Source organism: Stegostoma tigrinum, chromosome 31 (genome assembly GCF_030684315.1).
Source record: "Stegostoma tigrinum isolate sSteTig4 chromosome 31, sSteTig4.hap1, whole genome shotgun sequence".
In the NCBI taxonomy this organism is placed as follows: domain Eukaryota; kingdom Metazoa; phylum Chordata; class Chondrichthyes; order Orectolobiformes; family Stegostomatidae; genus Stegostoma; species Stegostoma tigrinum.
Window position 1 is genome coordinate 35832464 of NC_081384.1, and position 13830 is coordinate 35846293.

A 13830-nucleotide genomic window follows, 5' to 3' on the forward strand; every position below is an offset into this window, starting at 1 on the left:
GAACTGGGCTAAGTGAGAGGGGCGGAGTGGGTGATGGGCAGGTGTATGACCTGGGTGTATGCACATCTTACAAATTGTAACCCACAGAAATAAATGTTACATTTAACAAATATTGTTCAGACCTTCTGATCTGTTAGTAACTGCTATTTGAATGACCTTAACAATAAATGTGTAGTGGGAATAAATAAGTTGTTCTTGCAAAGAGCTGTCCCAGAAATACTGGCCAGAACGAACTTGTCACATGCTGTCTTATCCAATGTGTATAGCAATACTAAATAGCTTACAGTTTCAGGTATTCACTGTCTCCAATAAATTTTATTGTCACATTTCTGGTTAAACAGTGCATCTCCTGTGCTACATTACTCCACAAATGGATAAAAAGACACATTGTACAAGCTTTTCATCTTGTACTCATCAGGACAGATGTAAGAATATCAAAATTCAAAGGGAACAGGTGAAAGATAAAGGACAGATGTCAGAGGTGGTTTCTTTACTCAGTAGTAAGGGAATGGAACGCTTTGCCTGCAACGGTAGTAGATTCGCCAACTTTAGGTACATTTAAGTCGTCATTGGATAAGCATATGGACGTACATGGAATAGTGTAGGTTAGATGGGCTTGAGATCGGTATGACAGGTCGGCACAACATCGAGGGCCGAAGGGCCTGCACTGTGCTGTAATGTTCTCTGTTCTATGTTCTATTCTCAATGAAAAATGGTTGCTGATTAGTTGGTGAGTGGATCGGATTGCTGTGGCATTACTATGGAGAATGCAGCAGCAAACACTAACATGATATTGCAGTCAAGTCAGAAAGATGTTCTGCCTATCACACAAATCAGTAAAGTGGTAAATCAATTTCAGTGCTGGTGTGATGTGCGTTATTAGACCAGATGTCCAAACCACTGATGGTTTGTATCAAACAGCACAATCTTTTGACTGTTTACAACAGGTACAATACTAAACACACATAACTTGCTCATGCTTGCAAAACTCATTACATTGTCTCCGCCATTAGATGTCATTTGCTGATGTTGTGACACTAACTGAACAACCCAGAATTGACCACAAATCACACTAATAACTAATTTAACATTTTCACTTGGACTCGTGATGTAGTTCATTTGCTAGAAGTTACGAATACTCATACTTAGGCTGTCCACGTGATGAAAGGAATATGTCCAGGCATTGCACATTTTCAGTGAAATAAAGGTCACATTTCTGGCAAATACAACTGATTAAAATTCAGCTAAGATCACAGAATTTGTTTGTACGTGTGTGTCAACTGCAGATGTGCAGATGGCTTGAGGCTGCCATTCCTATGCTGGAAACACACATTCCATGAAACAACAGCTTAAGCCCTCTTTCTCCTAGTACACACTCCTTGAAATGTCTCAATAAGCCAGATTCAACTTGCTTTTTCTTTGAATATAAGGAAAATCTTTGGGGTAACTATTTTCTTGTGTGTTCTCCAAGCAAATACTTCAGTGTACTCTTGCCAACCAATCAGCACCCTTTCCTTATACAGTGTCAATTGTTATTCACATTGAAATTTGGGTATCTTGCAACAGTGTCCTGACAGGTACAAGCCAAAAACGTTCGATAGCAGATCTCCTTTTTTAGCAATACTGAAATGCTGTCATTTAAAATGCCAATTTATTCAACAACAGATGTTATGTCCCATTCAGTCAGTGTTGTAATACTCTGTTACTAGATTTGTTATGGGGATTTTTTTCCTCCCAGTGGTTGGTGAGATGACAGACTATGGTAGTCAGCAGGATTCTCTACTCGATCAACATGATTTGCCATGTCGAAATGTTAGCATTCCTCATTGCACCATGTCATGAGGGACTGGCAGGCCATGTGTTGTTATGGACCAGACCAGACTCCACCCCCCACCATCCAAAATATTGTGAGGAGATAGCCTGGACCCTAACTTTTATTTATTTCAAGGCAAGTGCAATGCACTGTGCTCCAGATGTGATTCGATTGGTTCACCATTAGGCTTTAAGCAAAACACACTTTATTCCTACAACACAGTTAAAATACAAAAAAAGGGAAAATTGGCATAACTTTACCTGTATTGAAATAATTAACAAGATAATGTATTATTTAACCAATAATCGTGAACTGTTCCGATATAGGCAGCATACCACATATCCTTTGGCAAAAATACATCCCAGCAAAACAGTTCTGGATCTCATGTGCTGTCTCTCCAGCTCAGAAGAAAGAAACAATCTGCCCCTTTTGATTTTTAAGAGGAATCTTTGCTGTCTAACACTTCACTGTAGCCACCAGCAGAAACCATCAATGACTGAAAGCAAGACTAAAAGCCTTCCTGTGTCTGTGTGAGCCCTGACCCTGCTTACTAATGATTCTTTTGTCTCATTTTTTAAAAAGAATCACAAAGGGAGAATTCAAACTGTTTACCAACTGCCTGTCTGAAGAAGGCATTTCAGCACTGCTTTGGCAACAACTTTCTGCAAGAGAAACAGCACACAGCACCTCACAGCCTTGTTCCAGTGCCCACCAGCTCCTCCATTTCAGCGATGTGTACTTGTGTCCTCGCAGACTCACTCCATCCCACCCAAACACCTCCCACCCGCTCCCACCCCAACCTTTCCAATTCTTAGCCCTTGCACCCCCCCCCCCCCCGCCCCCCCACCCTCATTGATGGGGATGACACCAGTTCACAACCAGGCCGCTGACCTTGTCAGCCTCTGAGGGAAATTTTAGTCTCACTCATGCAAAAAATTCTCATGCTCAGATAGAGCACAGGTTTGAGGCTCCCCAATTCATATCTCACAAATAAAGAAAAGCTTTAATTTATATCACGTTTTTCATAACTGCTGGATGTCCCAAAGCACTATACAGCTAATAGTGGTAATCAGAAATCTAGTCAGTGTTGCAATGTTGATTACATTGGCCTCGTAGATGAATTGGTGTAAAACAGATCTGTTCCTAACCCCTTAGAAATAGCAAGAACTGCAGATGCTGGAGTCAGAGATAAAACAGTATGGAGGTGGAGAACACAGCAGGCCAGGCAGCATCAGAGGAGCAGGAAAGTTGATGTTTCAGGTCAGGACCCATTTGAAGCACCTCCTTTTGATGTATCCCGGTATCAAAAAGAAGCACAAAATCCCTTCAGGTTGCATTGTGCACTGAGTGTTGCCCATGTCTATGTGGAATGTGATTCCTGTCTGTAAAGTATTACACTACAAATTTGAACTGAGATATTAGATAGGGAAGGGGGTGAGAGTGGGGTGTGATCTTAATGTGGTTAACAGGAATATTGCTCATGTTGTTTCTGGGTTCAGATTTAAATGGGCTCTTAGTCACAAATGTGACAATTGACACTAGCTGGTTACTTTTATTCCCTTTGAATTGATTTCCAGTTCTTATCCCTCCCCCCCGCCCCCCCCCCCCCCCCCCCCCCCCACCCGCCTCCCTCATTGATGGGGATGACACCAGTTCACAACCAGGCCACTGACCTTGTCAGCCTCTGAGGGAAATTTTAGTCTCACTCACGCAAAACATTCTCATGCTCAGATAGAGCACAGGTTTGAATTGATTTGTTTTGTTCATTCCATATCTCTCTATAATTGCTAAACCTGTTGTAGTTCTGTTTTCCACATGATTGTCTACCAGTTCCAGAAAGTTGAATAAAGATTATTTTCTTTCATAGATATTAAACTTGAATTTCTAGAGACTGCAGATCAACCCCGCACTATTAGCAATCCAGCCCTCTTGAGGATTTCTCCATCTGTCCACTTTCTCCATCTGCCACTGACCTCCAAAAGTAAAACTGCCTGAGGAGCACAATTCTACACACTCTTCAGTTGAGTTCCAGCCCTGCAACCCACTCTGCAATTGTCCCCAAAAGAAGGGCTGTCATGTTCAGTAAACCCAGGGTAGCCGGTGACTGTTCCACAATATCAGGTAAGGGGGTCCCATTCCAGTGTTGACTCACTTCCATCGCCCCTGTGCTGACTGGCGTACACTGGATCCTGGTTAAGAAGAATTACGTTGCAAATTCTCCTTGGCTTCACTTGGCTCTGTGACATCCTGGTAACCTATTAGCCTCTGAGAGACATGACCACCTCCAGTTCTGGCTATTTGATCCTCCCTGATTTTAATCATCGGCGGCTGAGCCTCCCTACATTTCTTCTCCGTTCGTGATTGCACTTTGCTCTTTTAGGACATTCCTCAAAATTACTTTGACTAAGCTTTTGATTATCTGATAGAATATCTCTTTATGTAGCTCAGTGTCATATTTTGCATTGTAATACGTCTGTAAATTATTTTAGGGTGTTTTACATATGAAGGGTTCTAGGTTCTCGTAGTTCTTTCCTGTTTCTCACTCATTCATTCTCATTCCTAGTCTTTCTCTCGCTCTTTCTCTCGCTCACTTCTTCTCTCTCACTTTCTCCCTTTCCTTCCCCCACTCTATCTCTCCTTACCTTCTCACCCCTTCCTCTTAACTCACCTTCAATTTCCCCCTCTCTCTTGCTGTCTTTGCTCCCTGTCCCTCTGCCTCAATGAGTAATGGCTGTGATCTTACACAGGGAAACAGGGTCTTTTCTTGGCTGAGCGGCGAGGAGTCAGACTACACCAACTGGCAGGAAGGGGAGCCAAGGCAGATGGGCTGTGTTCACATGGATGTAGACGGGACATGGAGACCATCCTCCTGTGAGACGAAGCTGAATGGAGCAATCTGCAAAGTGCCTGGAGGTAGGTTCCACGTGCTCTGAAGCAATGGGGAGTAGGCCACTTTAAGTCCAAAAGGCTGAAAGAGAGATAGAAGAGGCTGGTGCAACGTACAACGTGGCCAGCTGAGTGGTCTGATGTGTTTGTTTCTATCTGTAAACCTGTAAATAATTCTCAAGTCCTAATTGTGTTGTCACCCCTCAAACCTATACCTGGATTACTACGCTGGAACTCCATGTTTAAATCAGATTCCCACCTCTTTCAGCACTAAAACATTCCTGATCAAAGTACCAGGTGACATCCCATGTGACTGTGACAAAGGTCAACCCTTCTTCTTCATCCTTCTCAAGCTGTTTGCAGTCTATGACACACACTGTCCTCCTCCAACACCTCTCCAGCTCGGGTAGGTGCAACTGCTCTCACTTGGTTCCATTCTGATCTGTCTAATTATAGCCAGAGGATTATGTGCAATGGCTTCTCATCCTGTTCTTGCACTTTTACTTCTAGTGACATCTCCTCCCCTTTGATATACTGCCACTTGGTGATATCGTGCAAATACACATGTATTCTGATGACATCCAGCTCTACATTAACTCAACTTTACTCAATCCCTTCACTTTTGCTAATTTTCAAACTGCTTGTCTAACACCTAATCCTGGGTGAGCAGAAATTTCCTGTTCCTCCATTCCTCTCCCCAACAATAGTCTGTGGTTGAGCTAGGGTGGCACAGTGGCTCAGTGGTTAGCACTGCTGCCTCAAAGTGCCAGGGACCAGGGTTCGATTCCAGTCTCAGACAACTATCTGTGTGGAATTTGCACATTCTCCCCGTGTCTGCGTGGGTTTCTTCTGGGTGCTCGGGTTTCCTCCCACAGTCCAAAGATGTGCAGCCTAGGTGGATTGGCCATGTTAAATTGCCTGTTGTATTCAGTAATGTGTAGATTAGGTGGGTTTGGGGGGGATGGGCACGGGTGGTGTGTTCTGAGGGTCGGTGTGGTCTTGTTGGGCCAAAGGGCCTGTTTCCACACTGTAGGGAATCTATAATCCTATACAACAGTAGCAAGTAAACTGACTCCCCAAAGCCAGTCTGCAAGGCACAAGCCTTGAGTGTGATGGAATACCCCCCAGTTGCCTGGATGGCTGCATCTCCATCAACACTCAAGAAGTTCGACACCATCCAGGTCAACAGGTTGCTTGATTGCCACCACATCCATAAACATTTGTTCCTTCCACCACTAGTGCTCAATGACAACAGTGTGTACTATCTTTGACCCTTTGAAACAATTGTTCAGTTAATCCCATTTCCCTGCCCTTTTCCAACAGCAAATGGTTTTCACCATTTTTAACAGCCCACTCTAGATTTTAACATCCAAACATTATTACCAATAATTAAACTTTTACTGAACACCAGTACTTTATAATCTTATAAGTTATTAGTTTAAAAATCTAAAACATGTTACGCTGTCAGTTCTATTGCCTCCCAGGCTGACCTTCTAAGTGCAAGGTACCTGTCTTAAAACCCACTCTTTTATATCCGGATTTCTCAAATGTTGCTACTTGACAACCCAAAATGAATCAATATACATGTCCAATTGGGTGCAAAGTTGGCTTAGTAACAGAAAACCTTTCCTTGCAAATGGAAAGCTGACTCAAGTGGTGTTCCACCAGGATCCGTGTTGAAACCCCTGCTGTTTGTTTTATACATTAACTATTTGGACGTGAACTTGGGATCACAAATGTGGAAATTTGCAGATGACACAAAAATTGACCATCTAGTGGATAGTGTAGATAATAGCTGTAAGCTCAAATGAAATTAGAGGGTTGGTGGAGTGAGCAGAAAAGTGTCAGATGGAGTTCAACTCTGACAAGTGTGAGGTAATGCATTGAGAGAGTTCAAACAGTAAAAGGAAATGCACAATAAACGGGAATATACTGAGACGGGTAAGTGAAATGACAGGTCCCTATAGATAGCAATACACGTGGATAAGGTTGTAAAATAGGCATATGGAATGCCCTCCTTCATTGCAAGAAGTATAGAATTCAAAATTAGGGATTTAATGGTGAAATTGTATAAGACACTGTTGGTGTCTTATACAATTGTGAAGCCACAACTGGAGTACTGTGTGCTGTTCTGGTCACATTACAGGAAGGATATAATTGCTTTGAAGAAAGTGCAGACGTTTATTTGAATGTTGCCGGGGCTGACAAATTATTGGTATGAAGAGTCATTGGAGAGATTGGGGTCATTTTCCTTGGAACAGAGAAGGCTGAGGGGTGATATGATTGAGGTGTGCAAAATTGTAAGGGGTAGAGATAGAGTAGACAGGAGGAACCTTATTTCTAGTAGAGAGATCAAATACCAGGATCAGGCAGAAGGATTAGAGGGGATTTGTGGAAAAGCCTGTTTTCACAAAGGGTTGTGTGTTGTCTGGAATTCACTGCCTTAGTTGGTGGTGGAAGTAGAGACCCTAAGCTCTTTTTAAAAATTTCCTGCATGTGCAGTTCTGGTGCTGTAAGCTGCAGGGCTATGGGCCATGTGCGGGATAATGGGACTAGAAAGGGCACCTGGATGTCTTTAGGTCAGCATTGACAAGCTGGATCAAATGGCCCCCTTCCCTGCTGTATCATTTCAGTGGTCCTGCACGTAGTTATTATTCAACAATGATTTGATGATCTTGACCCTGCCATACTCAGATCTGTAACTCCTTAACTTTCTTGGGCAGGTTCTTACCTTAAAGGTTTGAGCTCACAAGGAAGATTTTTCTGGTTAAGTAAGAACTGCCGATGCTGGAGTCAGAGACAACACAGTGTGGAGCTGGAGGAACACAGCAGGCCACGCAGCATCAGAGGAGCAGGAAAGCTGATGCTTTGGGTCAGGACCATTCTTCAGAAATGGTTGAAGAAGGGTCCTGACCCAAAATGCCAGACTTTTCTGATTAATCCTTCTATTACAATCTCATCAACCTGTAATAATCTATACTATACTGGTGCCAGAGTTGCAACATCTTTGACAGAAGTTGGCACCCTCTTGGTTGACAAGGATCTGTCTATTACGTATTACTCAATGACTTATTCCATTATGACTGTCTTTTTTGAGACCTTAGGCTCACTAATTAGTACACTAATTCTAGCAGGCAGTTTAGAGAGTTACTGGCACAGCACGCTGAAGGCTGTTTAGTTCTTCTCAGAACCAGTGGAATTATCTACTAATCCAGACCTAGGTAATGTTCTGGGGACACAGGTTCAAACACCACCATGGCAGACAGTGAAATTTGAATGTGATAATATTCTGGAATTAAGAGTCTAATGGATCATGAAACCATTGTCTATTGTCAGAAGAATCCATCTGGTTCACTGATGTTCTTTAGAGAAGGAAATCTGTCTATTTGACTCCAGATCAGAGGAAAGTGGCTGACTTTTAACTGCCTTTTGAGTAATTAGGGACAAGCAATAAATGTTGACCTGGCCAGCGATGCTCACATCCCATGAATTCGTTAAAACAAAATGTAGACACAGCTTACTGATTCTGTTAGTTAGCTCTCTCAGGTCCTAACTATCTTGTGTAACAGCCTCTACATTCAGATTTCGCATTAAACATCACAGCAGAACCTCTTGGAATAGCTTGGGCATTCTCCTTAAAAATTGACAGCTGAAAACCTTCACTGTAGATAAGGAATGAAGCCCTTGTTTTCTATGCTGTTTACTTTTATGACTTTCTGTTCTTTGGGATTCTTAAACATCTGGTCTTCCTTTTCATCTAGTCTTATTTACTGATTCAAGTACTTCTCTTTTGTATCTCCATTGAATTTCCTGTCCCCACAAAGTCCCCAATTCATTCCCCAGGCCCACTCCGCTGACTTGTCAATCCTTTCCTCCTCTCTCAGCTAAAACTACCCTCTGTCTCCTACCACACTGGAGCTTCAAACCAACTATCTGTTGAGCCAAACTGGTACAACACAGGCACTGGTTGGCATGTCAATGGTAACCACTCAACTCATACTCATCATCTGTGAAAATACTCTACAAAGGAACATAAGCACTTTATTACAGGAGATGAAAAGATTAAGATTATTACATAGGACTGTTTAGCATTACAACAGTGACTGCACTTCTTTGGCTGTAAACCAATTTGGGATATGCCAGGGTCATGAAAGACACTATCTAAATACAAGTTCTTTGTTTTCAAGACTCCTGTTTGAAAGTGTGTGTTGTTATAAAAGTGTTCTTTGTGCAGGTTCTGAATTAGTCATGTTGCTGAGTTCCATTAATAATGATCAATGTGGCAGTCTCGCAATGATCCCTTCCTTATATAAGAGTATTTATAGTTTTTCCTCAGTCATGACAAGTGAACAGCCCTCTCTGCAGGTGTTGCTGTCGTAGCATTTTGAAAGCTGCAGGCCCCAGTGACACTCTCACCCCCATCTGCTGGTGGGAAGCCAGATTGCAGCGTCACTGGGCTCCATAACTAACCAGTCCAGACATCTTTCATGCCACACTCGAATGAGGACAAGACGATGTGAAATTTTCATAGGAGACTTTCTCCACATTGTTTGTGAAAAGAGTTTGCTTTTCTAAATTTACAGTATTCATTCTTTGCTACCAGAGGCATGCAGCCAGCAGCTACTCCAGCTTCTTGTCATTTATTTATTCTCTCTCTCCCCTATGTATCTTCTATCAATCGGTATCTCTCTCTTTATATATCTGTATCTAGCTGTATACCTCCTTCTGTAATTTTCATAATTTCACTTTGACAACATATTCTCCCACAATTCCATCATCCTATTATTGTTCTCCACGTTGAGAAACAACACCCTGAATATTTGAGATAATGGGAACTGCAGATGCTGGAGAATTCCAAGATAATAAAATGTGAGGCTGGATGAACACAGCAGGCCAAGTAGCATCTCAGGAGCACAAAAGCTGACGTTTCGGGCCTAGACCCTTCATCTGATGAAGGGTCTAGGCCCGAAACGTCAGCTTTTGTGCTCCTGAGATGCTACTTGGCCTGCTGTGTTCATCCAGCCTCACATTTTATTACCCTGAATATTTGACTGTTCTGTCACTGGTGGCACAGAATAAGTAGTGGGACCCCAAAATATTGAGTCTCGAACTACATAATACCAGAGGCAACAAGGGCTTGGCTGGCCAGAATGTAGGAAGTTAGGCATTGCTAGTCTGATAGCCACCCTCTGGGAAATGAACACAGAACTGTCAACAGATTGGATTCAGAAGATAAAGGGTTAGTGCTCAGAATAAAATGTGTGCTTTATCAACCTCCAATATTTGATTCCCTCTATTTTACAAAGAGGTGGCATCTCGCCTTGTGTCACCTCAGCAGTAGGCTGGATATATTTTGTATAGCCGGACATTAAGAAGTTCATTTTTATTCTCTCATAGAATATGGATATCGCTAGTTAGGTCAGCATTTACTGCCCATTCCAAATTGCCTTTGAGATGGTGGTGGTAAACCGACTTCTTGAAATCCTGCAGTGCCATTTGGACAGGGATTCCTGGCAGTACTCTGTTCAGTCCCAGTATGTAATTGTCCCCTGTACAAAATTTAATGTTAACAAAATGTTGTATCGTTGTTGTTTGGTTCTGTTTTCTCAGCTGTAGATTTGTTGGCTGACAAAACAAAGCTGGTGCTTTGATATTACAATGATATTCATTCCAGACACCTTCAGTGTGTGCGCTGCATTGTCCAATCACCCGAGGTGGGATGTGATCAGAGATAATGGGAACTGCAGATGCTGGAGAATCCAAGATAACAAAGTGTGAAGCTGGATGAACACAGCAGGCCAGGCAGCATCTCAGGAGCACAAAAGCTGACGTTTCAGGCCTAGACCCTTCATCAGAGAGGGGGATGGGGAGAGGGTTCTGGAATAAATAGGGAGGCCGGCGGGGGAGGACTGAAGATGGATAGAGGAGGGGATAGGTGGAGAGGAGTGTATAGATGGGGAGGTGGGGAGGGGATAGGTCAGTCTGGGGAGGACGGACAGGCCAAGGAGGCGGGATGAGGTTAGTAGGTGGGCAATGGAGGTGTGGCTTGAGGTGGGAGGAGGGGATAGGTGAGAGGAAGAACAGGAAGGCGGGATGAGCTGGGCTGGTTTTGGGATGCAGTGGGGGGAGGGGACCCTCTGCACATCCCCCTCTCTGATGAAGGGTCTAGGCCCGAAATGTCAGCTTTCCTGCTCCTGAGATGCTGCTTGGCCTGTTGTGTTCATCCAGCTCCACACTTTGTCACCTTAGGTGGGTGTTTCCTGCTGTCTCTCTACCACTTTGCTCAGCTTCCCTGTTCTTCCAGAATTTTGCTGAAGATCACTGAAGGCAGCATCTTCACTTATTCTACTCTGCTTTGGGATGACATGTTAAAGTGAGGCCCAATCTGCCCCCTCAGTTGGACATCCAAACATTTTATAACACTATGCAACTAGAACTTCTATAGTTCTCAGCGCTATGGCTAATGCTTATGACTCAACTGACATCGCCAGACCAATACCAATAAAGAAATGAAAACAGAAAATGTCATAAATGTATGCAGGTCAGACAGCCTTGGTGATGAGATATGCTGAAAAGGACAGTAAGCAGCATTCCAGTTAAATACCCTGTCAACTGTGATGGTTTTTTGTCTAATAAGTGAAAATCAGAATGGAACTATTGAAGCAGGGGTTGATGCAACAATGGAACGTATTAATTCCCATACTTTTAAAGAATGAACTCTTATTTACAAAGAGCACTTTACAATTTGTTGCTCATTACACTTATTTGAAGTGTAATAACCATGGTAATAAACGATGTGGCAGCCAATCTGTGCATGGCAAATCTGCCCTGTAGTAAAGGTATGACCTTTTTATTGTCATTGTTGGTTGAAAGTTAAATACATTTCAGAATGTCAGCAAAAACTGGTGCCAGAATAGTACAGAACTATGTTTTACAGTCATGTGAACAGGATACCTAGGCTAAAAAAGTGTGGGGCTGGGTGAACACAGCAGGCCAAGCAGCATCTTAGGAGCACAAAAGCTGAAGTTTTGGGCCTAGACCCTTCATCAGAAAAGCTTGGCCTGCTGTGTTCATCCAGCCCCACACTTTGTTACCTTGGATTCTCCAGCATCTACAGTTCCCATCACATCTAGGATAGCTAGGCTCTCAGTTTGATGTGTCACCGAAAAGACAGCAGATTTGACAATGCACTCGTTCAATACAGCACTGGAGTGTCAACCTAATTAACAGAGCTCAAGATTGGATTTGGAGGAGACTTGAATCAATGGCTTTGACACAGAGTTGAGAGTATTGCTAACTGAACTTTGGGATGTTTAGCTGTCTTAAAGGCACCACATAAATTCAAGTTGTTGCTGTTGAGTTGTAATTAGCCTAATCTTTATTAAGTCAGGCAGAGTAGGCCATTCATTCCATAAGAGAATGTGGCAATGTTTGTTGGTTTGAACTCAGTAAGTAAAGGTTATTATCTCCAGAACTGGAGGCTACACTAAAGCGGGTGCTTTCGGATTTGTTTCCTGCCGTCAGGTAAGTCATACCTGGCACAAAAGATGGTTGTAGTTGTTGGAGGTTACTCATTTAAACTCTAGCACCAAGTTCCACTGGGTAGAGTCCAAGGCCATCTTCAGCTGCTTCATCAATGACTTTCCATCTATCATAAGATCTGAAGTGGGGATGTTTGCTGTTGATTGTACAATATTCAATACCATTTGTGACTAAGTTCCCCTCCAAGCCACACACCATCCTGACTTCGAAAAATATCACCAGTGCTTTAGTGTCACTGGGTCAAAATCCTGGGACTCCCTTCCTAACAGCATTGTGGGCCTACCTACAGATGGACTGCAGCAGTTCAAGAAGGCAGCTTGCTTCTCAAGGGCACTTAAGGATAAGCAGTAAATACTGGCCAGCCAGCAACGCCTGCATCCTGAGAATAAATTAAGAAATGCTCATGACACATTTTCAATGCAAATTACATTCAACAGAGAATACAGTTTACATAAAATGAGTTGAGGGTTAATCCTCACTCAGTCCGTGGATGGAGTAGCCCAGTAGTTTTGCCTTGCAGCATCATCTGTTTCATTCTGTAATCTCTCCTGCCTTCTGCCTTATCACTGACCTTCCTTTTGTACTTTCTTTGTACTCCGTCCTTGTTACTATCTCTAAACTTTTTGCAGGTCTGATGGAAGATTGTCAACCTGAACTGTTTACTCTGTTTTTCTCCCCACAGACCTGATGAATATTTTCAGTATTTTCTATTTTTATGTCCAGTATCTACAGAACTTGGCAATTGTGAAGTATAGACTAGCAAACCGAAAGCCATCAGTAAAAACTTAATTCAATTTAGATTTACAACCCCACGGGCTGGGGATTTAAGTTGCTAAAAAAAAACTAAAGTCTGATTGAAGGCTGGGACAAGCTTGAGGGGATGAATGGCCTCCTCCTGTTTGTAAATACCAGTATACCTGTTCATTGATAGTTAGCAGCAGGTAGGCAGTTCACCAAGAGGAAATGACCTCTTTTGAATCGAATGCTTTTACTGCTGGATTCAGAATTTAAACACTTGCTGGTCATATTCTGGTTTTTTTTAAATTCTCAGACTCCTGGTCCAGCAAGTCAACTTTCACTGGAACTTGTCCAACCAGCCTGCAGGATTCTTCCTGGATCCCCTTCCGTAATCATTGTTACTCCTTCCACTTGGAGAAGAAGGCAACTCCCAAAGAGGCAGCTCAGTTGTGTCGGAAAAGTAAGTAAAATACACAATTACAGAGATGAGAAATTCTCTAGCCATCTTGTAGAAACTGGGTGTTAGAATCACAGAATCCTGGCAGTGTGAAAGCAGGCCATTTGGCCCATCAAATCCACACCAGCCCTCCAAAGAGCATCCCACCTAGACTCTCCCCTCCTACCTCTGTAACCCTGCATTTCCCATAGTTAATCCACCAACCTACACATCCCTGATTGCTACGGGCAATTTAGCATGGCCAGTCCACCTAACCTGCACATCTTTGGACTGTGGGAGGAAATCAGAGGAAACCCATGCAAACACGGAGAGATTGTGCAAACTCAACACAGAGAGTCACCTGAGGCTGGAATCAAACCCGGGTTCTTTGCGCTGTGGGGCAGTAGTGCTAAGC

At 43.0% G+C, this 13830-nt stretch overlaps 1 protein-coding gene across 1 annotated transcript in view; it reads left to right on the plus strand.

Annotated features, from left to right (window-relative positions):
- mrc2 (mannose receptor, C type 2) overlaps positions 1-13830 on the plus strand; it is a 248976-nt gene that overhangs the window by 216770 nt on the left and 18376 nt on the right. The window contains exons 25-26 of the mRNA XM_048560554.2: positions 4561-4726; positions 13293-13439. Coding sequence (XP_048416511.1) covers positions 4561-4726; positions 13293-13439 — 313 coding nt within the window. The remainder of the gene's footprint in view (positions 1-4560; positions 4727-13292; positions 13440-13830) is intronic.